This window comes from Numenius arquata, chromosome 5 (genome assembly GCF_964106895.1).
Source record: "Numenius arquata chromosome 5, bNumArq3.hap1.1, whole genome shotgun sequence".
NCBI lineage: Eukaryota > Metazoa > Chordata > Aves > Charadriiformes > Scolopacidae > Numenius > Numenius arquata.
This window is the reverse complement of record NC_133580.1, coordinates 44553830-44578767: the sequence shown is the minus strand read 5'-3', so window position 1 is coordinate 44578767 and position 24938 is coordinate 44553830. Positions and strand designations below refer to the sequence as shown.

The 24938-nt window shown below is 38.4% G+C and overlaps 1 protein-coding gene across 4 annotated transcripts in view; it reads right to left on the bottom strand.

The window, feature by feature from the left end:
- Positions 1-24938, bottom strand: part of CLCN3 (chloride voltage-gated channel 3) — a 61091-nt gene that overhangs the window by 23177 nt on the left and 12976 nt on the right. For 3 of the 4 annotated variants that reach the window (XM_074147020.1, XM_074147021.1, XM_074147023.1), the window contains exons 2-6: positions 8529-8686; positions 6074-6173; positions 2374-2561; positions 1567-1689; positions 21-227 (exon numbers count right to left, since the gene is read on the bottom strand). In XM_074147020.1, coding sequence (XP_074003121.1) covers positions 21-227; positions 1567-1689; positions 2374-2561; positions 6074-6173; positions 8529-8686 — 776 coding nt within the window. Of the gene's footprint in view, positions 1-20; positions 228-1566; positions 1690-2373; positions 2562-6073; positions 6174-8528; positions 8687-21455; positions 21677-24938 lie in introns of those variants that run through there. The other variant, XM_074147022.1, reaches the window with a different exon arrangement.

The following is a 24938-nucleotide window of genomic DNA, read 5'->3' as shown; positions in this document are numbered from 1 at the left end:
ATGTTTTTACAAGAACCTACCTCTCTTTTTTTAGCTTCATTTGTGCTGTACTTTGGAAAGAGGTAGGAAAAAATATTCCCACAGCAGCAGGCAACATGTACCAAGGGACCCTCTTTTCCTAAACTCAAACCTGATGCGACAGCCAAGACCAAAGTAATTGTTTTTATCATCAAAGTCCACTTCCCCAAGTAACCTCTGATGATGAAGCCACTCAAAATAGTTTTTATCTGGAAGAAAGAAAAAATAGTATCTGTTACAGTGTTCTGCTTTTCTCAGAAAATAAATAATTTTATCATTTTAGCTGCGTAACCAAAAATATCCTTTTCAAATCACTAACTTTATCACACTTTAAAACATGTATTATTCAGATTGCTACGCTGAATCCATTTAGTTGCCAGAGGCTTTCCATTTGTAACTTACTCTAAAACACTGGACAATAATATACAACAACATTATCGATGACATTTAGTAGAAAATTAATCTGCAGTACCTTCTGAGATTGCATTCATTGGTTTATGATGTACATTATCAAGTGAAAGTCAGAAGACTCCCAATGGAAAAATAAACCTGCAAAAACTATACTCAAGGTCATCTATTGTAGCAATATCGCATTTGCACCAATTTTACCCCTCTCTGTTTTCTCCTTATGTTTTACCATCTCTACATAAAAATTTAACAGTAGATTCCTTCATATAAAGATGCAAAAAATCAGTCTTTTTCCACTAGAAAAGATGTGCCACTTGCCTAAGGTATTACTTTGCCTAACAGTGTCATATTATTAGCCTGGAAAATATAGGAAATAATATAGTTATCACAGGAAAGGACAACATGTCTATAAATAGGATGCACACAAAACACTGGGCAGCTGTGTCTAGAAAGTAAAGGTTAGCTAAATTTGGAAACCAATTTAGGATGAAATCTCTTCTGGAATAATAGCACAGAACTACTCCAGGCTTATTTGGAGGCAGGATCTGTCCTTCAACTTCTACAACACACATACATAAAGAAATAGTTCCAGAATGACCGGGGAGGTGAGACTGACCAGACTTTGAGTTTTTCCCTCCCATTCTGTGTATAGTAGGAGACAGCATTCGTAAAAACAATGAGGTTTTGAGGATATTACACATCTTGCTTCGTGACTGACTGATGCTTTGTGCTAGTTAAGGCAATTGAAGCCATTGCAACAAAAGATCAATTGCTCTATCAAATGACCCCTATTCTTGAACCACCACTCTCTTATCACCGAAGGGAGGGTGGGTACTAGGGGAAGGGCTGGAAATCACTCTTCAGAAGTCTGCGCTCTTAAGCTAAATACTTCTTTAAAACGTCCAGCCAGAAGCACGCAGAAAAATCTACAAACTCAGGAGACTCTCTAAAATTTGAAGTATTTTTCTCAGCAAGAAATTTGCACAATTACATTATTTCAATCTGAATACTTGTATTAATGCATTTCATGAAAGTCAAAGGGTGCTCTGCTCCCTCTTGCCTTCCCCCGACCCTCTAGGGCAGCAGGAATTTTCACATTAATGTAAAACATCTATAAGTTATATATTAGTTAGACCTCACCTCAGGTATCCCCGAGCCACAGGCATAAGGAGCAAACACCTTCACCAGAGAAACTGCTAAGAAGGCAAAGCTCAACGCCCAGAAAATATACATTATGTAGTTCATTATGTATGAACCTGGACCCTAAAAGAAAAAACAAAACCAAAAAAAGTCAGAATATATATCTGATGGAGGAGCAAAATCACTACTTAAAATGACCCAAAAGTACTCTTGCTGTAAGCACCTTTATGCACACTTTTTGAGGGACAGTAACTATTACCAAGCCAAGAAAGAAAGAGTTTTGTTTGAAAAGCATAAAGTCACAATATTTGCACATCAGCAAGAACTGGGTTATACAAGGGAGAAAATGTTCTAACACTTCATCTTAAAATGAAAAAATAAACATAGCGCAGGTGGTTTTTTTAGTAGCTATTAGCTGCTAAAATCTACTGAATACTGAGTAAATTTTTTATTTTAAAAAAATGTGGTAGAAAAAATAAGACCAATCTATTCTTATTTATCAGAGAACACCACAAATTCCACTTTCACTTTTTTATGTATATCTATGATCAAGAACAGAAATTCTCATGTTATTAACAGTTGTATACTCCGTAACTTCCTTACACCTGCAACACTCCAAGTCCCTTTGCAGTGCATGAAATGCACAGTTATTACAGTATAACCTATTAATCAATTAAAATGCTGAAAAATGGAGCAGACAATACAACCCAAATCTGTGTTTAGTACCCTAAACTTAAGACCATTATTTTTTCCCCATGTTCAGTCCAACTGTTGAGCAAGACCATCAAAGAATGGGCATATACTTACTTCTGCTTGCCCAATTATTAGTTCTGCCCATGTTTTCCACTGTGGACATTTATCTCTCTCTTCAAATGTGGTCTCATTTGAACCCCAACAACACTGTTCATGGTTAAACCACAAAGCACTAAGGCAAATGCCTTCTTTTAAATCAGTCATCCAGTCAGCAGCAATGTCAATTAATCCTGCCAGTGCCCCTGTTGTAGAAACAGTTTTGTATTAATATTCCAGTAAACGGGAATAACACACATCTAAAATGAAGAAATGTGCTGGTATTAATGATGTAAATTGAAATTACAGAAAACCTAAAGAAATAGACATTTAAAATATTACTGATTTCCAGGAATATGTCCTATCTGCAATATGGTAAGATTAGTATTCACTGAAGAATCAAGCACCTTGTATATTTCCCAAGTTAAATGCATCTCTTTTCTTTTTTTTTTTTTTCCTATGCCACAGTTTTCTAACAGTCCACTGAAACTAAGAAGTTTAGAATCAAAAAGTGGACTAATACATTTTTGTAATGAAAATAACAACAGACCTTCTGACAAAATTACCTTGCCATGCCTCAAGAGAACTCAGGAACTATTCTACTATGTTTTGTACAGAACAGCATTTTCGGAGAAAATAATTCTTACCCTGTCAACAGCAGTTTTAGAACAACACAAATAAAAAACCAAATAAACCCTGATGACATTCACATAATCCATATATAAAATGACTCAATTCTCTAACATGGTAAGCATTTAAAATTCCTACTGCAAGTAACTGGCAGCACAGGTACTAAGCAGTTCAAAAACTCAAAGCTTAAAAGGGATTGTGTATTGTAACTACATGCAGAAAACTTGCTGAAGAGTCCTTGAAAAATAGGCATTACTTAGGAAATTGCTTCAAAGGATTTAAAAAAAAAAATTAAAAAAATCCTTTATTTTACAGAAGCAAAAAGAACTACTTGTAAAGTCAGTGTTTTTGTAAATTAGTTTTTGGTTTTGTTAATTAGTTATAATTTAATGTTTTTAAGGTATTAATCACTACTAGAAATAGCTGCCTAGAGACAGCCATAATTTACTTGTGTAAATCAGTAGTAGAGAATTACCTCAGATTTACTAATTTATATTTACTAATCTGACAGACTCTCAGTTTGAGATCCTGGGCCAACCAAAGTCAAAGGCAATATTTCAGTAGAACTAAATTTAAACCATGCTAATGAAAATACATAAACATAAGCTCTTCCCGTGACTGAAATCAAGGCTGTACCATTTAAGATTCACTAGACGCATACATCAGAGAGCAATCGAAATGGAAAAACCTAGGAACGTTCATGGCCAGAATTTGCTCTCCCTGTTGCTCAGGAAGAGAGTAAAGCAATTTTCATACACATAGCAGCTTGGGGGGTGGAAATACAACACTGCACTTTCCCACCCAAATTATCACAGGCAATTTCCAGTAATTATATACTCCCAGTTTGTACATTCAGAGGTATATAAACATGCTACAAACTTCGCATAGATATTAATTTATATGTGATTTGTGAAAGTGATTATGTATATATCTAAGTAGTAATTATACAGTTACCATGCCTTTTTAACAGGCATAACCATACTCTGCAACTAATCTAATTTTCCTAACATTTAATCTAATATCTTTGCCTGAAATTTTTTTTTTTTTGAAAAACTGGACACAAAGTTTGTGTCTTCTCACTCCTGCACATTTTGGTGCCTCCAAACTATGCCGATCGAAAGCAGCACTGCACGACAGTGGGGTGACAAACTATCAGACGATTTTAGCTCTAAAACTCATCCTAAAATCCATTAAAAAGAAAAGATAGAGTTGAAGTAGGGGCCACCAAACTCTACCTGCTAAAGCTAATAATTTTTGTGTAACAACCTCTAGAAAGGTATGGCATAAACATATAGCTAGACTTTGCTCATGTATAAACACATGCTTTAGAAGCAGGTGTGTTTACCAAAACTATACACAGAATCATAGAATCATTCAGGTTGGAAAAGACCCTTGGGATCATCGAGTCCAACCATCTTCCCTACTCTACAAAGTTTTTCCCTACACCATATCCCCCAACACCACATCTAAGCGACACATTCAGGGATGGTGACTCAACCACCTCCCTGGGCAGCCCGTTCCAGTGTCTGATCACTCTTACTGTGAAGAACTTCTTCCTAATGTCTAGTCTAAACCTACCCTGTTGCAACTTGAAGCCATTCCCTCTTGTTCTATCGCTGTTTGCTTGTGAGAAGAGACCAGCACCAACCTCTCTACAGTGTCCTTTCAAGTAGTTATAGAGAGTGATGAAGTCTCCCCTCAGTCTCCTCTTCCTCAAACTAAACAGTCCCAGCTCCCTCAATCGTTCTTCATATGACTTATGCTCCAGGCCCTTCACCAGCTTCGTTGCCCTCCTCTGTACCCGCTCCAGCACCTCGATATCTCTCTTGTATTGAGGTGCCCAAAACTGGACACAATACTCCAGGTGTGGCCTCACCAGGGCTGAGTACAGGGGGACAATCACCTCCCTACTTCTGCTGGTCACACTATTTCTAATACAAGCCAGGATGCCGTTGGCTTTCTTAGCCACCTGGGCACACTGCCGGCTCATATTCAGCCGCTTGTCAATCAGAACCCCCAAGTCCTTTTCCGCCAGGCAGCTTTCCAACAACACTTCCCCAAGCCTGTACCGATGCATGGGGTTGTTGTGGCCCGAGTGCAGGACCTGGCACTTGGTCTTGTTGAATTTCATACCATTAAGGTTCGCCCATCGATCCAACCTATCTAGGTCTCTCTGTAGGGCCTCCCTGTGCACATGCAGATCAACGCTCCTGCTTAACTTGGTGTCGTCTGCGAACTTGCAGATGATGCACTGTATGTCATTATCAAGATCATCGATAAAGATGTTAAACAGAAATGGTCCCAACACTGAGCCCTGGGGAACACCACTTGTGACCGGTCGCCAGCTGGATTTAACTCCATTGAGCACCACTCTTTGGGACCGTCCAGACAGCCAATGCTTGATCCAGCAGATAGTATGCTCGCCCAGGCCATGTGCAGCTAGTTTTTCCACTAGAATTCTACAGGGAACAGTGTCGAATGCTTTTTGAAAGTCCAGGTAGATAATATCCACAGCCTTTCCTTCATCCAATAATCCGGTCATCTTGTCATAGAAGGAGATCAGGTTCGTCTGGCAGGACGAGGACATATACCAGGAGCTACTTTTTGGTTCATATGGAATAAGCTAATGGGTTCAGTAAAGTTCCTAGCAAAAAAAAAAAACCAAACAAAACCACCAACAACCAAACCCAAATTCATAGCAGAAAAACCATCTAGCACAATAAATTAATACACTTTCACAAGAAATCTTAGAGGAAGAAAATCAAAATTTCACAGAAAGGGAGAAGACCATTCTCAACCACAGGATGAAAGAAGATTGATAATTTAGTAGGTGGAAGTTCAATAACACTGAGAAACTCTCACTAAATTCAGTGAGGATTTTGTTTTCTGTTTGATTAGTAAACCCTCCCCTCAAAATGCTAAAGTTTGTAAATCAAGATAATCAACCTTTCCCTTCCCTCATGGAATTACGGTAGCAGTCTGAATCAGCTCTTACCCAGGCTGGTGGACAACACACAAATGAAAAGCACAGTAACTACACTTGTAACTACACTAACAGAGGAAAGAAATCCTCTGTTTTTTAATTTACCTGATGCCAAACCAGTTAGTGTGACTACTAGCCATCCTGACCACGCATCGTACAAACTTTTTGTCATCTCCCATGCTGATTCTTTCTTCTTGCTGTTAATCTGCAATGAGAAATCATTATGTACACTTGTATGTGTTTCTGTAATAGGAACAGGAGAAAAAAAAGTAAGTACGACATACAAACTGCACGATGCAAGCTGCAGGCAAATACTCCCTCTCTTCAAACTAAAAGCATTCTCCCTGTATTTAGTGCTTTACGAAGATAACCAGCTTGGTTATTCAGACATCAAACAACTGACAGAGGAAAGTAAATTTGCTTAATTTAAAGAACTAAAACCCAGGAAATATATTATTAGGATAAATTAATACTTTCTACGATGCACGTCTAAAAAATTTAATTGTAAAATTATTTCTCTCCTAAATCTTAATTATTTTTTGTTGTACCTCAAATAAGCTTTTAGTGTACTCCTGATAAGCTACTCCATACAATTCAAATTCCTAAACTTGTATTTTAAATATCAACACCTTTCTTTTATCTTTAGACTAAAAACCACAGAATGATAAAACAAAACTAAAAACTGGATAACTACCCTATAATACTTCTAGACAACTATTACTAATGACACTTAAAGTTACTGTACTGAAAAAATAGTAATTCTTATTTCAGCCTTATTTACTCTGTGCACTTTGCTGAAATTTGTGTGTCACTTACTTTATGTTTATTTAATTGGATCCTATTCTTATGATTTTTTTCATACTGTAAAAGGAGGGAGAAAGTATGTGCAACAAACAGCAAAAAAGAAAACCAACCGGAAAAAAAAAAATCCCAACCACAAACCAAGAAAGCACAATCCCCTAGATTGTGAAATCTAGGGAAAATCTAGAAAAAAAATTCACCCCTAAAGCAGCAAATAAATATATTTTATAGTTTCCTCTACATTTATGAGATTCTCAACCTTTTTTTTTTTTATTAAAAAAGTTGTTTCTACAGTAGCATGTCTTTCAAAACCACCATGAACTAGTACTCACTCCTTCTTCCTACATCTTTGATGACATGGCCAGTCTCCTATCATTTAGGGCGTATTTATAAATTGTGAACTGTCTTGTCTCACTTTTCTGGTCTCAGACATTAAAATGAGTAACAGCTGTGAGACTTCACCCTAGATAATCTATTTCCAGGTGTGATCTACCTTGCCAGGATTTGGTCAGGCCCAGTGTTCTATCTGATGGCATATTCACTAACCTACAAATCAGCAGCGTAAAGATGGGGTTGTGTTAATTACTGCTTAGACATCAAATTATGAAATAAAGTATTCCATGGAAAACACCTTCTTACTTTTCATTAAAAGCATCCAAACAAGGTATGTGTTCTCAGATTCACTGTCCAAGGATCTCTTTTCCTTAAAAAAGCACTAGATAGTGCAATTGTGGATGCTTTGGTTTCTAAACTAGTGTAAAATCATTTTTTTAACCATGTCAAAGTAAATCAGCATATATATCCTACATTTGCTTCCAGAAAGTTAAAAATGGTGTTTCCAAAGAAAGCAGGATAACGTTACAATGTTGTGAAGGAAGGAACCTCTCCCCTGACCCCTCCATACAATTACAATTCATTTTTAACTATTGATTTTAATCAGTTAAAAATATTTTAAGAGAAATCACATCTCCAAATCTGTTTTGGTTTAAGGTTAATTAATGTAAGCATCCCAAAAGTTTGGCAGTGAGGCTCTAAATATCTTATTTCTTCCTAAAATGCTATTTATGAAGTCTATTATATGAATGACAGTATCTAGCACGTTGCTGACTAATACAGCTTGAGGCCATTTCATGAAAGAACTCATTGCAGAGCCCACTGATAAAGATGAACGGCCTGAACTTTGACGATCTTCTGAAGAAATCGATAGAGAAGAAGAGCAAGTTTTGTGGAAAGGACATTTTCCATACATATATAGACTACTTTTTGTTAAGCATATATACACTGATGTAAGTGTTTTAGATATGAGAATTTTCACTTTCCATAATCCAAACAACAGCAGCACTACATAGGAGTAGCACAAATACACTTCTATCAGTATAAAAGCAATATACATCAGTGCCCATTTTTCTGTACAAGTACCACTATAAGCATTATTGTACTATTACAAATAGATCTACACTAGAAAATAGCCTTAAATAAACTAGCATGCAAAAAGGCAGTATTGTAAAAATGTCATTTGGGTGACGGGGAACCACTCCCACTCTATTAAATTCCTGTTTCCTTCCCAAGTTATAATATTGTTGCTGGACTGCAGGTATCAATGCAACGGTGCTTTTGTAATAGCATTCAAGTAGTTCTATCTGAGGTAACTACTTACAAATTTAAAGTAGGCACATATTTGTATGTGTTACTAGATCAGACCTTAATTTCAACATCCACCAAAAATTATTTTCCAAGTATTATTATTTATCTCAAGTACCCGTCTATGTCTTTCTCTGTCTTTGCATTTCTCTCGAACCCAGTCAATGGTATGGAAATCATCGTATGTTCCTACTCCGGGAATTGGTTCATCCAGAAGATCCAGTAAATGTGTTGAACTGTTGATAGTTCCTCCATTTGTCATTGTATAATGAGTTCCTGTGGGAGAGGAAAGACAGGAATTAATTAATTCTACAATAAGCAAAGGATTCATAACACTACAGCATATAAAATTGCTGAACAAATAATTAAGACTCTTCCTATAATATGCATATTTCACTTCATTTAGGCCTGTCAATGTTGCATGTCACTATTTTTTTCTGTCACTCATCTGTAGGCTAAATTTGCCTACTAGTCACTTTGTATTTCCCTTGGTTAAGTATGAATGTACTACTCAAACTGTTGTTCTGTTTAGTGTGCAGAGTCCAGAGAAACTTCAAGAGAACAAAGTGGAAAAAATTAGCACCTTCAACACACATTGAACTTGAAATCTATTTCAGTTTATGAGCTACCAGAGGAAAATCTGACTGTAAGAAAACAAAGCAAGATGATTAGATATAAAGTTCACAACACTTCCATAAGTTGCAAGTTATTTTTAAATACACATACCATTGATTACCATTGCTCTCCTTCATGTCTAAACCAAACCTAAAATACATTATCAACAGATTATCAGTGCGGCTAAAAAGTAGCAGCAAGCCAAGCAAATTTTTTAAAATTTTTATTTATTTCAGGTAACTCACAGAACAGCCCTCAGTGATGAAAAGCTGGAAATACTGTATAAAGAAAATGTCATCTACTAATTTGTGAAGACCAGCTAGTTCCTTCACAAACAGCTTGCGGAAGGGATAGCAACATCCCCAACAGTATTTCTTTCAGTGATCAGAAAAGCAAGAGGAGTACTGAGAATTTTTCTCTCTTCACAAGTGATCAAGACAGGTTTATTGCTTTAAGCTTTCAAATGCCACCAGTTCTGTAATATCTTGGCTTTTTTGAGTTCCTGACATATGTTTACAGACCCTAAGTATAATTTTCTGTTGGATGGTTGCCTTAGTATGGCCATCATTTGACCATCCAACACAAACTGCTTCTGCAACAGTAATTGCTATAAAGGGAACATTTATAATGAGGTCAATTAAGACAATGACTTAAAGAGTGATAACTCTCACTTGTTTGACTACAAACGAAATAATTTGGCCAACAGCATATGGCATACCACAGTAATCTCTATTCTTAAAGATGATGGCCAAGACTTCTAGCAGTTCAGGCAGGGACTAGAACTCATTTCACTAGACTGACACTGGGATGGGTAACCAGGCGGGGGCGGTTGAGTTGGGTTTCTTGTTTGGGTTTTTGAATTTTTTTTTAATTTCAAGCTCAGCCTCTTGGTGTTGTCAGCAGAAGTTTCCAACTTCTATAATAAAAATAATAATAAAAGGTCTTCAAAGGGCTTATGTGTAAACTTCCAAATGCTACAAATGCCGAGTTCACCAGCCCCAGCTCTCACCAACAACTGACAGTTAGATTTATACATAAGTAAATTTTTTCCCTTTAAATTTGTGAAGTCTGAGCTCTAGCAGCAGCAGTGTGACACCTGGCATTATACTCAGACCCGAAGGTGTGCCTCAGCCCTCTATTGCTTGCGAGGTTTCGTTTATGCCTGCAGTGCGTAATCAGTGCATAATTTAGACAATTTCTTAGTGGTGAAAGACAACATGCAAGAAAGTAATACAAAAATCCTGTCAAGACAAAATGCAATCTCAAATTTTCAAAACACACAAAAGTACTATTCATTACATATAGAAAAGCTTAAAATTCTATAAAATTATATAAAAAGATTACTTTTTGTTTAATTAAAAAAATCTTAAAGTAAAAGATGAGAATGCAAATGCAGGACAACTCCTCAGCAATGCCAATACCATTCTCTCATGGCAGCCTGGCTGCAATCTTTCTCAAAACTGTTTTTTCCCCCCAGTCTATGCCATATTAAACTCTCCCTCATCTATTCACCATAGCGAAGTCCTGTAAATCTCTTCCCAGAGCTGCTGCTAGTCTGTCTTAAGGCAGATGTAAAGAAGCATAACGTATGCTTCCATTAATAAAAGGCTAACAACAACAAATTAAATCAGATCTGCTAATAGCGGAGATTGTGAAAACCTTGCTTTAGGATAAGGGATTCAATTCTTTTCCCATTTCCAATTCTCATAACTAGAAAGGAAGTCTAAGATACATGGTCTGGCTAGCTGAAAGGGCAAGCCAATCTCATGGAAGAGACAGTAACAAAATTCACACCGTAATCATTAGTTTAGATCTCAAAATTAAAAGAATACATGATGAAAATGTATTTTTGCAAGAAATTAAGCTCCTTTGCAAAGCAAGGCGCCATAAATTCAGCCACAGTTTAATTATTAATCTCTGACAAAGCTACAATGTGATCAAGCAGTGTCCTGACACTGAGTGATCACAGTAGGACAAAAGCCTGCCTTTGCCCTGGGAGAGTTGGTTTTATGCCCTGCTATATATGAAGCTATAGCTTGGTATAGCTATATAAGGAGCAAGCAATCCTATGCCACACAAGGCAAAGGAGAGTTGAGAGTTATAAATGTATCACAAACAGTAACAGATGATTTGATCACAAGGTGCCGAATTGGAATTCTCTCCAAGGAAGCCATCAGAGATGGCATCACAACCCGAGCAGAACTTGGGAGTAGACCACAAAGAGTGGTCATTGCCTCGATTCAATAAAAATCCCACTGAAACTGTGCCAGGCTCCTAGTTTGCCAGCATTTGCTGGCACACCAAACATTGGAATATAAATGATGATTGTACGACAGGGAAAGATACAGAGGATGAGATGTGAAGCTGAAAAGGTGGTTTTATTGAAGACAGAGCTGCCGTGAATGCCTGATGCAGCTGCATAGACTCTTGTACCAAGTGAGAAACAGGCAGCATGATACCCTGCATTAGCATGTGGCAGAACCTATAGAGGACCTTGAAGAGGACAGCTGTACAACATCTGATGCTCTGTACCTAGGATGTCAGACAGCAGTGGGAGAGGACATTCTCCAGCAAGTATTACGATCTATGTAGCTCGTAAGTATTACAGAAATACATAATATTCATACATATTCTGTAAAAAATATTACAGAATACGTATTTACAGAAATATACCTTTACCGATACTCAACACTTTTCCAAACTTCCACTGCCCTTTCTTCCCTTCCCTCTCTAGCATTTCAAACAGTAAGATGCTCCTTCCAGCTATGATGATAATGATTCTCACCAGCATAAACACATGCAAATTCTCATAATTTATTGCCAGTTTCATCGAAGTGTTACTGAATTTATTTTAAATTGAATAGGCTTTGATAAAATCCTTACCATAATATTGATTTTCCATCACACTATTCTAACCTCCAAGCAGGAAATCATCATTACCCTGATAAATTGCAGCATTTAGAAAGTGCAGCATTCTGGACATTCCCAGTGTTCAGAAAGTATTTTCCCTTCCTTCTTCCCCCTTTTCACCAGCCTTCAGGTTTCAAGATTCTCTCAGGCTACAACTCAATGCAAGTGCTTTTCATCAAAATAAGAGCAGCCTTAGTCTTAAAAACCACAACGAGCTCTTAGCACACCAGGTATACAGGCACAGCTTCTACCTATGATAAGAGAACACTTCCAATTTCTGTGTGTACGCACTTGAGCCATTCTGCAGCTGTGAAGAAAGTAAAGCCTTCTTTTTGTTATGTATGAGTTTGCTTAAAGCTTTATTAGACAGGGAAGCAGATGGTAAAAATGGGAGGCAGAACTTTTATTATTACGGTTAGTCCAAACTAACCCATGTTACTACAGGGAGGCAAATAGTAATAAACTGATCCTCTCAGAGGCTCAATATACCTCAAAGGAAACCTTACAAAGCAAATTCAACACAATCCTTCTGTACCTTGCAAAACTAAGGTAGCTGGCATCCCTTTATGAGCACGCTCTTCTCCAACCGCATCTTTAACAATCCTGTATTCTCAACACATAACTAGTGAGCTGCTGCAAGCACAGACTGCAAGCTTGCAGACAGTAAGCATCTAGACAATAAAAGCAACATGATTCTTCAGAGAAAGGAAATTGTCTCTTTTAGGTGATTGAGTCACTGTAGGTCTTGCCTAAACTACTTTCTAGGAAGGCAGCTGACTTTTGCTATCCTTCCACGCATGTAATTCTAAGCCTTCAGGCACAATCCTTTCTCAGGAATAAGCGTTGGTAGTGCTGAAGAGCTGCTTCAAGTGAAGTTGTTAAAAAAAAAAAACAAACCAAAAAATAATAAAGAATATTGCATCATGTTGAAAGAAAACCCCTGTAATAAGCATTAAGATTAACAATAAAACACTGTACTTTGGGACACCTGATTGGAATGATGTACAGCAAAACCAAACAAAAATGCTACATGGACAAAACAGGAGGAGTAAGAAAAGTAAATTCCAACACCATAAAAGAAGTTCTCATCTCTGAAGAAACGGGGGTTTTGTTTGTTTTGTGTTTTGTTGGTTTTTTTAAATAAGAATGAAAAAAATACAATCCAAAACTGCTTGAGAGGACACTATACCTGATATCAAAAGCAGTCTCTTACCATACAGCTCTCCTTCATTTCCCTCTGAACATGAAGCTATACTGAATGTCTGTTAGCTCCCAACACTGATCCAGCCTCCTGCTTTGCTTAGCTAGTCCCTCCTGATGTAAAGCAGGAACAAAGAAACTACAGAACTAATATTTTGCTACACTCACACAAATTGTTTTATACATTAGAGAGTCCTCCTTGCCTTATGTTCCCTTTGAGGCAAGGAATATCTCTTCTTTCATATTCTATATATATGCCTCATACAAACAGTCTTCAATCTGGATTGATGTTGGAACTATGATAAACATGACAAAAAGCTGATTTATGTAGATTACACACAGCATTCTTCAGGTGCTACGTGCAGCATTTTCAAAGGCTGCCTCACCTCCTCTAGTGGTGATCCCCTACTCCCATCTCCCTTTGCAACTCACTTGATTTCTTTCAGATTTGAAAGCAACCTTGGGCAACAAGCAGCTGATGAAAGTCACAGTTTTTTAAAGAAAGATACCTAGTAAGTTTTTAACTAATAAATTTAAAAAGAAAAAGACCACGTCTGCAAGGCTAATACCTTTAAAACCCAAGCACACCATTACTGACTATTCACTATGGTACAGTTCAAAAATTGTCAAGATAAAACCTTTTACAACACTAACAAATCAAAACATGAGTTGCCAACATTCATACGCTGTTACGTTTTTCACTTCACAGATCTCTTGGAACAAGTCCTCAGTAAAGGAACAAAGTAGATCATAAAGATCTTCAGGGTCCTGCTATCCTCTCCCTGGTACAAAGAGAAATGAAGAGCCAATGGACCTGGGTTCTCACTTCTTGGTGTTCTCTCTCCCAGGGAGGCAGTAGGTTCCAGTTTCTACACTCTGTGATTTAAAAATCCTACTGAAAGTACACTTAAAACACCTTGAATTAAAAAAATGAGAGAGCTAGTGCTTCACAGATATCTAAACATAGTTTCACACAAGAAAGGGGTTTTGCAACATACTTGAAGCTCCTGATGCCTGCAAAACTGTTCAACAATCCTTCTTGACTCTTTCCTTGTGTGTAGTGTTCACTCTTTTCTCATAAATATAAAAAGAGAAACATCAGGATTTAAGGCAAATGCTGCATCCTGGGTAATCAAAGGGTGCACAGTAGATTTTTATGTGGTTGCCCACCACGTGAGACCATCTGGCCAATTAGCCAATATCATATAGAGAACAAATCCACACAGCTCCAGCCTCCATAGAGAATAAGGTACAGAACTGGGACATGAACAGGCTCAAGAGGGTGGCTAACAGAGTTAACAAGGGACCAATTTAATGATAAAGTTTGATACCCCTTCTATATGCTATACAGCATATGATGGACATCTTCCGAATGCACATCACAAAATACAATGCTGTCTCAAACTGAGCATATAGCTGCTTATTCCATTTTATGAAATGAGACATAACTCTCAGGACATAACTATGAAATTAAGGCTGAGCTGACCTAACAGACTGCTGCCACCCAAGCAGGAGATCTTGCTCCCCCTATTTCTCCTTCCCATTCTTGGTCATACACTCCCACCGTCACCCTTGGATCTGCCCTGTCACCCTTCGATCCAACTGCACAGTAAACCAACTAATCATGCTAATCCAACTAAGCAGACAAAACTAACAAAAGAAAATAATTCTGCCATTACACAGAACTGGAATCAAGCTTCTGTGCTATCAGACAAGAAATAGAGACAGTGCAAGAGCAAGAACTGAGAGAAGAGACAGGGAACGATGAGGAAGTTCATGCCCTTCCACAGCAACAAGCTGTCAGACTAGTTATACTGAAATATATAAATGTACCCTTGGGGTCTTGTTAGATTTTAATTACGTCTTTCTGCTGGAAACAATTCAAAACTTCTAGATAAATATTAATATCCAGACACTATACAGTAACATCCATTTCACAGAGCTCAAAACTCCCAAAGGTGGCTACATTTAAAAACATTTCCAAGTTGCAAACACAACAACAGATAAACAATGTCAATACTGGAGTCAATGGCAAAGCAATAATAGGACCCAATTTCTCAAAGGTATTTCTCTACAAGCTACATGATTGCTAAGTCTTACAGCAAGAACACACTAGTTTGCTGCTGCTCACACATCCCTTTTTCAAGATGGAACACAACGACACGGTATTGCCCTCAGCAGCTGCCCTTCTGGCTGACGGCAGTGCGATGGCTTTCCTTTGTGCTACTCCAAGCAGTGTGAACGGAGGGGAAAAAATTAAAAAATGCATCTCTGTTGAGTGTAAACGAAGCTAATCAGTTTACAAGTAAGGCTGGAATAAGCTCTCCCTGACATGACCATCCAAACCTGCTGAGTGCTAAAATCAGCAGGGGCTGTAGCTTTCCGGAGGCCAGATACTAATCCAAGGCTTTGCTTCACCCGTGTGTCCTTGGGTATTAGGTGGCAAGGGGACTGGAGGTGGGGGAGCACCCTGAATGCAACGCACGCCACAAGGATCACTTACACTTGTAACAAAGAAGATTTGTATACACAAGACACGTGTTAGTGCCTGAGCTTCTTTCTGTCTCCATATTCAGAGCTCAAAATATGAAGCTTTCAATTAAAAAAAGACAAGAAATTATCGTCAGTTATTTAAATTTGTCTGTAACCACTCAAGAAGAGTCATTAGGCACTATTGTCTTTTCCTGGCTAGAAGTAATTTTTAAATTTCAGCATGAGAAGCACAGCACACCATGCCAGAATGCTATCATTCCCTACTGTTGACGATCAATGTTGTTAAAGTCTCTATAATCAAGTAATACATTCCCCTTTGTGTGTAACAACAAATTTTCAGCCTGTCTCTTCAGTTGGCTCTTCTGAACTGCATCAAAAGCTTAAAAGCACAAATTGGTCTCTGCATTACTGTCAAAATACATACAAAAATGACAAAACTATATATACACTAACGGAAAAAAAAAAATCGGCTTGAAAAAATCTAATACGTGGGAAACAGGAAGACTCAGAACAAGATTTGAAGAACGGGGAAAAGAAATAAAATGCTTTACCAAAGTACTGAGTGATAATCCCCTCCTTTCCCTTTCTTCTGTCAAAAAAAATAAAATCTGGGTTTAAAAATAACCTTTAAAAAAGTAGGAGTTAAATGAAAGCTGAATGGCAGCACCTCAGAGTGAAATCAAGACTTTTGAAGACTTGCATCCACTGCAAATGCACAGGAAACTGAGAAGGCTGCAAAGAGGAGGTCAAGTATTGCTCAATACGTATAGCCTAACTAAAAAAAACCAACATACATAGCTTTGGCTTTTTACTTTAGGTGGAAGAAACACATCTGTTTCTATGAGTCAGCAGAAAAAAACCCAGCTTTATTATTACAGATTTCTTTTCTCGTAGTCTTAAAAGGCAGAATGGACAAATATATTTATTAGTTATATCTGTAACACGTAGGAACTTCAGATACGCAAGTGAAGTCCTGAAGATCCCCCAACTACTAAATTTACAACTTACATAGAAGATGAACCGTGCAGGAAGGAGATGAGAAAAATAAAAGGTAAAAAACCATATTAAGTTAGATAAAGCAAACGTTACAAAAGGGAAGTAATCTATCACCTAGCAATTACCAAGGCAATATGAGTCAGAACAACAGAAATTTAGATAATTAGATTTCCAAGCGCTGCTGCTGCATGTATGTAAGAGCTACTTACTTATATGTTGTTTTGGAGGGAAAAGACAGGACGCAACAAAAATAATAATTCTGCTAATATGATTATCCTAATCAGGCCACATTCAGGCGCAAGAAAGGCTTAATCTTGGTTTGTTCATTAGCTTTCTAATATCTCAGATAATAGCACATCTCAAAATGATTTCCAAAATTGAGAGATGCATGCTTAATACTGAACCTTATCAATCATACAGCACAGGCAGACAGGTGACGTGTAACTAACTACCTGTAGTTATATCTTATGGTACTTTGTTAACCACCCAAGTCAAACATGCTAAACTCGTAATTGAAAATCCTTATCCCCTTTTTACACTAGGAACCTTAAAACAAAGTGCAGCAGAAATTCAGTGCCGCAGCCATGTTAAGTTTCTCCAAGTAATGCTTTTTTCTCAATGTTAGACAACTATAATCATCTCGATCACAGTTTCTGTAATGAGCTTGTAATCAGCCTAAAAATTAATTTTATTACTCTCCGTTACCAATAAAATTTCAGGGTCAACTCTAGCTCTGAGCGTGTGTACACAACTTTCACACCCATTTACTTCAAAGGTCACAGTGACAACTTCAGTCTCTAACAGCTTTTAATTTATCTAACAATTCTTAAACATAAGAGGCCCATAAGCAGAAATGCAGCCTAAAATACAAATGTATAACTTTTACCACTTCGAGGATCTAAGTGGTAAATCACCACTGGCTCAATAGGCATCTGACCCAAACTCTTTCCTAAGATATTATTAAATGTCCTCTGCCCCACAGCTTATCATAACAGGTGAACAGGGGGGTGTGTGTTTGTGTGTGTGTGTGTGAGGGGGGGGGAAGAATTTTCCCCAATGTCGCTGTTAACAGTACAGTCTAAGCACCAGGAGCTGTACCTACATGCAGTGGTGGCTGGTGCCCAATAAAGGAAATTGTGAGTTATTCTGTCTCTCAAAAAAAGATTAAGTTTACTAAAACTAAGTCATGAGTAAATTTGGTGTGCTCTTTATATACGTAATTTTCACATCTCGTGGCTACTGACTCAAACACAGATTATTAGTGGTACAGCATATAATATAATAATAATAATTTTGCTTGAGGACTTCCAAAATCTAAAATCTATGATGTGCTTATGTGTATGTAACAAATAAAAGGGAGTTAACGACTCTCATGCTTGCTGAAGCTCAAGTCTTGCTACTGGCAGCCTGGCCACTATAAATGTACCGCTATTGCTCATATCTCAAATTTTTAAAGAATGGTAAAATGAACGCTTATTTAGGAAAAAAAAGGGGAAGAGGGGAATCAAAGAGTGTGAGCATGTCTATGAATGGCTGGAAGACAAGCAAGATATTGGTAATTTAGAACTTTCAAAAAGGGTCCAGCTAGCAATAATAATAGAAAAATAAATACTAGAGCAAAGAACTGAGCAACGCAAATAATTTATTTACACAACATATATTCCAGCATATAGTTTCTTATATAAAAAATTCTTATGAAAAAGCGTCAGTTACTTATCATAAAAAAGTCAGTTACTTATCATATATGCAATTCTAAATCAGGACTTAAAAACCCATTCTAAGCAGAGTAGTAGTACTTTTAACCCATTTGGTTACCAGAGAAGAGAGTGGAAGTGAACTGTATTCTTGCAGTTTTATTTCAGTTTATCAGGGAGGATAAGGAAGTTGGAAACAATGCATTTAGTACCTCATAAAGAGAAGTCTCAGGACAGAGCAAGTTTAAGGCAGTCTTGATAAGAAATATTCAATAATGTCTGTATTCTTCTCAGAGAGATAATGATGAGTAATCAATATTTTAAAAGATAAACACAATTAATACATATTTATTTTAAACACTTTCAATTTGATGGTTTCACAGCATATTTGCATTTAAAAAAAAACACACCATCATCTTAATGCAAACCAACAGGTCAGGCTTTTAATAATAATGCATTATAATATTTTGTATTTCATCTCATTGATGAGATTAAACCTCAAAGACCCCTAATGATTTAAACAGTCATTACACCACTGCTGGGGTAGTGCGTCTTTGGGTGAGACGCTGCAGTCAATTAGTGCAACAAATGCTTTGATGTTACAAAGCAGTTTTGCATGACGTGAACATTACTCTGCAGGACAGAAGAGCTGTCAGTATGTGAATAAGGGAAAAAATTCCACAGGCTTTAACAATTAAGCGTGTTATCTCAAAATAGCTTTATCCATTTTCTCTAGGTTGTTTTTACAGCACTCTGAAATCTACGCGAGAGGAAAAAAAATCTTGGTAGTATCCTTTTCTAGACTCACAGATAATAAAGAAATGTCAAGAATTTACTTTAAATTTCTGGGTTTGCCTGTTAGCATTTTAAGCCTCAATTTGATAGCTAGATGATAACAACAGATTAGTGTGGTATTGGAAATCAGCAGGAAATACACACAAATTCTGATTAAATCTATGGAACAAACTGGTCTGGAGACTCAATTTTCTTATGAGTCATATGCACTTGACAAATTAAGATTTGCAGGAAATTATGGTAACACTGTTGGGGTTTTGCTTGTTTGCTTTAAACAAAAACTCACTGTAGCAAACCAAAGAAGCACCAGTAACACTGGTTTTGAAATACAGTATTAGAATATAGGAAGTACAAACCCTAACGGAATTCAATGAAACTGCAAAAAGTGACAAGTCACAACTGGGAATTCTCCCGAGTGGTGACACCACAAGGGGAACACCTAGTTGAACCCTTGACTGTTTTCATTACAGTATTTGTAAACTGTATATTTAATCACAATATGCTGATGTGCCAGACACCATTTTGCACTGCAAATATCTCTACTTGTATTGTAAGAATCAACTAAAATTTGGTGATTTCCAGGAAAATACATCTGATCAGGTTTCAATATCTAACCATAATTTGCAGAGTTTGAAAGTATAATAATAACGCTGTTTTGCAGTTTTCATCTTTAAAACTATCTACAGATCTACACTTACAGAATGGTGAAAGTTGAAAGAAACTTCTGGAGGTCATCTGGTCCAACGCCACTGCTCAAGCAGAGCCAACTACAGCTGGTTTCTCAGGACCATGTCCAGACAGCTTTTGAATATCTCCAAGGAAGTTGATTTCACAACCTCTCCGGGCAACCTGTTCCAGTGCTCAGTCATCCTCACAATAAAAAACTTGTTTCCTGATGTTCAGAGGAAACCTCCTATGTTTCAGTTTGTGCCCATTACCCCTGGTCCTGTCACTGGGCACCACTGAAAAGAGCCTAGTTCAGCCTTCTTTGCACCTTCCCTTCAGGTATTTATATACATTGATAAGATCTCCAGTTCAGACCCTGCAAATTTTCTAAGAAAATACCATCCTTGATGTCTCAGAAGTGATTCTAAAATCTGACTTAGAGAACTAACCAACACTTACTACATAATAATCTGGGCAGAGAAAAATTTGCTTGCTTAAAATACTCTAAACCATATTAGAACTTGTTGATATTCTTAACATACGCTGAAAAATATTCTAAGGGTCATAAAAAGATAACAAATAACCCTACTAAAACATAATAAAAACAGTAGAACACAGAAAAGTGTGACCTAAGCTATTTATTTATAGAAATAAGAGTTTACAAGGAAAGGTGAATCAATAAATTAGCATGGAGAGAGAAAAGAAATAATCTTATGTTAATCATATCTTTATTCTCAGCCTACCTCCTAATGCCGTCACCAGCAGCCATAGATGTTGATAACTTTCTAATTTTAGATTAGCCAATTTAAACAGAACTAAAGCGAGAATTTCCCATGTTTACTGATTTTAAATACCAAAAGTGTAACCATCAAATCCAATCAAGAAAAAAAACAACTTATATCCTCAGAATTTGAAGGCATAACTTTAATTTATTCCTACTACAACTTCTTTCAGTACAAAACCAAATCTTTATAGAATGTATTCTGCTTTAAATTTGCAGTATGAAACAAAAGGCAAACTCAAAAAAGGAATTTTTTCCCCCTAACACTGATAACACTGTTTTCTTTTTAAATCTGCTTCCTTGCAAGCAACAGTGTAAAGAACCTACCACAAAGCTCCGGTTTCTTAAGAGCTCATCAATATTGGGGTAACCGACATATTACAACTGTAGAGCTTTCCCTTCACATATCAAAGGCGTCAACAAAGAGTCAAGTCTCAAAGCACGTAGGGAAACTTCAAAGCCAGACAAACACTGTTCCTATTCAAGCTAGCGAAAGGCTCGAAAATAGCCTATTTAATTAACTCTTGCCAATTTGCTCATAGTCAGTCACAACCACGATTTTTGGGGTCTTTTTTTTTTTTTGTGCGCACGAGATGGTTTTATTGATTTAAAAGAAAAAAAAAAGAGAGAGAGAGAGAAAGAAAAGGCTGCCACATATCGAAGATGGAGTCACAAGCCGATGAGATGTGAAGGATTAATCTGCCCACAGAGCCAACAGTCACCGACAGCATGGGAGCCAGCCAGAACCGAATTCTCCCCCCGGCAGAGGCACCCGCCTGGCCAAACAAAGCAATGCGGTAATTAACGAGCCTTTACACCTCTGCTTCAAACCGGCACGGCACTCTCACACAGCCAGATACGCAAACAAGTCACTCGCACCTCCATTCGGCGTTACCTCGTTTATGCAACTCCCGGAGCGGAATGCCGTCTCCTCCCCCGCCATCGTAGGGCAGATACGGATCCGAAGAGACATCCATGGACGGCACCAACCCGCAGCCCGCCTCGCCGCCTCAGAAGGGCCGCGGCATTTCTTACACAAGGGCGGCCGCGGGGGACGCTGCCATGTTTGACCGGGATCCGGCCTGCGCGCCGCCGCTGCCGCCGCCGCCTTGGCGCAGGAGCCGGGCTCTGCCCGCCGCTGATGTCAGCGCGGGGCGGCCGCAGCCGCTGCCGGGGGCTGGGCGGGCGCGGCCCCGCGGGGCGGCCCCGGGCGCGGCCCCGCTACCTGCGCCGCGGGGTCTGGGGGCGGCGGGCGCGGCCCCGCGGGTTGTGTCGTCAACGCGGGAAAACGAAGTCACGCGTTTAATTGCCGACGGGGAGGAGAGAAGAGCCCGTTTGTAACTCACGGGGAGGTACCCCCGAGAGGGCGCCCGGGGTCTGAGCCCCGCTCCGCCGGCACCGCCCCTCCCGCCGCGTCAGAGGGGACCGTCGTGGGGACACACGTATGAGCCACGACGGAGGAAGTTGACTCGTACACGTGAAGCTGCCACAACCGCCGGCCTCTTCAACAAGTGAAGGGTGGGTGGGTGGGTGGGTGTGGGTGTGTGTGTGTGTGGGGGTGTGTGTGTGTGTGTGTGTGTGTGTGTGTGTGTGTGTGTGTGTGTGTGTGTGTGTGTGTGTGTGTGTGTGTGTGTGTGTGTGTGTGTGTGTGTGTGTGTGTGTTTACCGGCTCGGTTGAACCGGCAAACCTGCATTTCGGTAGGTGAAGTTGAAGACAAGGGAGAGATTCGAACTGACTTCGTCCTCCCTCCCAGAGCTTTTCACACAGCTACCACCACATTTTATTTGGAAGGGACATAAAACATCAAAATCCATGTATTACCCAGTGGTGAGGAAGTCTATCTCCCGGTAACTTTCTTTACCCTTTTCAAACATCAAAACGATTACCACCAAGCAAGAACAACGTAACCTCCTACGAGCCGAGCGCTCTGCTCCGGGAGGAGAGGGAGGGGGGGTTTGCTCACCCCGCTGTCACCTCCGCCCCCCCACTCACGTTGGAGAACTTTCAGTTCTACAGAAGCGAACGTCAGATTGGAACGTATGTAATCAAAAACGTTAAAGCAAGAATTTAATTACATATCTCACTAAAGTGGTCTGATGTCTCCATTTTTTTGGTGATGATTATTCCGGTATTACAACCGCATAATATCCCTATTCATAACAAAAAGCTCCGGAGGGGAAAAAAGCAAATGTACTAAACACAAGTCCGTGCTTAAGCCTGCATTACGCTACATATTGACAAAATGCTCCGAGTCCCTTAAAAGTCACAGACTCAAACCAGGCAACGACCCCCATGAATGCCAACCGAGGTGTTCGTGTGTCCAACAGTCACTGCTACAGCTTTGGCGAAACCCAAGCACTTCAAATAATCAGTATCCAAAGACAGGAAATCGTAAACTGACTACAGTATTGCTTGCATTTGAAACAGATATTATTATGTATTGTATCCATGCATTAATTTATGTTTACTGTATGATCTTGTACTGGTCCTATCTTGCGATTACAGATAAGAAAACTATTTTACATGAGATTTCCATTGTTAGTTCAGTTGTAATGAAATACTTAATGTAAGATGTGCATATTGTTTTTCCCCTCTGGCAGGTAATATAAAATTATTGTTCCTGTATCTATTATTCTCAGTCATTTCAAGTGTTCTGCTTCGGTAAAATGTGTAATACATTAACTAGACTATTACTTAAGTTGCAGAGATTAATTTTTGTCAAACTACATAAAAGGAAAAAATATGCTGTCAAGAGCTGAAAACGGACATGCAAGTCAGTAGCCACACGGCCTCAGTGTAAGACTTCAATTTATCTTCTACATATGTATGTGCATACACACAAACACGCGATTTACGTAACTGAGGGGTCTCAGTGAAGTGCCTGAGACTATTGACGCTTGCCTGTAACACCAAGGCCCAGCTTCAGTTCCACTGCCACAGGACAGCAGGAAAGGAATTAATTTTACGATGTATGCCTTTTCACTTCTCCAAGTGTGACAGACAACTATTTTAGTTTTCAAATGCATTAGTTTCTTAAATAATTTTCCTAGTGTGTTCTTAAGGAAGTTTTTTTATAAGCCAAAGCCAGCTTTACAAGCTGTGTACTGTAAATGATCTTTTTGAGCACAGAGTAGGACATAAAGAAGTATCGGATTTACTTCACAGACCTGTCAGTATATGAAATCTTAAAAATATGGCTCCAATACAAACACTGAGAAAATGCTGGTATCTCTATAGATGGCAAAACAAGTGAGAATGAAGGAAGAAAAAACCCAAACATATGAGCATATAGCAAAATATATTTTAAAACCTTATAGACTCTGATCTTCAAAACAAAGGGAACCCTCAAGCCACTGATACTCAGTTCTAAAATACTGGTGTCTTCTACTGAGCTAAAGAGACATCTCCATTTGCTGTCATCTGTGCAAGGAAATGCTTTCTGACAATTAGCCTCCTACAATCACCTTTTCAACAAGAGCAACTGCATCTTTTAAGATCTTGAACATCCAAAAGCGTGACTTTCATAGCCATTATGCATTCTTACCATTTATTTTTGCCTGTGAAAAAACAAACCTAAGCATCTCTGGACTTTAAAATATCCACATTAGTTTGATTTAAGGAGAAGTAAAACAGAAATTCCTGAGCATTCTCAACTCCTTATCTCAACAGCACCTGGAAAGAAGCCTGTAATCTATCGTAAGGCTCTAAATAAAGTCATTCACAGCAGGAAGAAATACGACAACAATTTTTGTAACCTGAAGAAAGAATTACTACAGAATAAGCTGTTAGTGCATTTATTATGTCAATTATAGAAGACAACACTATAAATTCAACTCCATATTTGAAAGAGTATGAAATAAAGGATATAAAGGCCTTGTATTAACACGGTCTGGAAGATCACCACTAGTTTAAGAGTTTGATGTAGTTACCGAAGGCCTGGAACATCTTAGAACTGATAATAAAAATCAATTACAGCAAACAAATGGCTAATTTGTTGGCCTGAACTTATTCACTGGACAAAGGCACATGCAAAATTTCTACACAAGTCTAAAATTCAGTCCGAGTTGGAAAAGTTGAAGGGCCTGACTAGTTGGCGGGCATATCTGATAAACTGTAGATACGAGGGAAAATAACGACAAGAAGTCTGCGGTGTAAAACAGTTACAACTTCATACTTGCTACATAAAATTTCAAGAGTCTATCTAATATTAAACTGTAATAGCTCTTCCAAGGTCACCGCTTATAGACTGGCTGCCAAATACAGTTCGTTCTTTGTCTAGTCTTAAAAAGCAGAACAGTCATTTTCCCTTCTCAATTACCAGCAGCTTGTGTTCTCATTGTTCATTACCCCGCCACTGTGTACATTTCCTTTCCATAA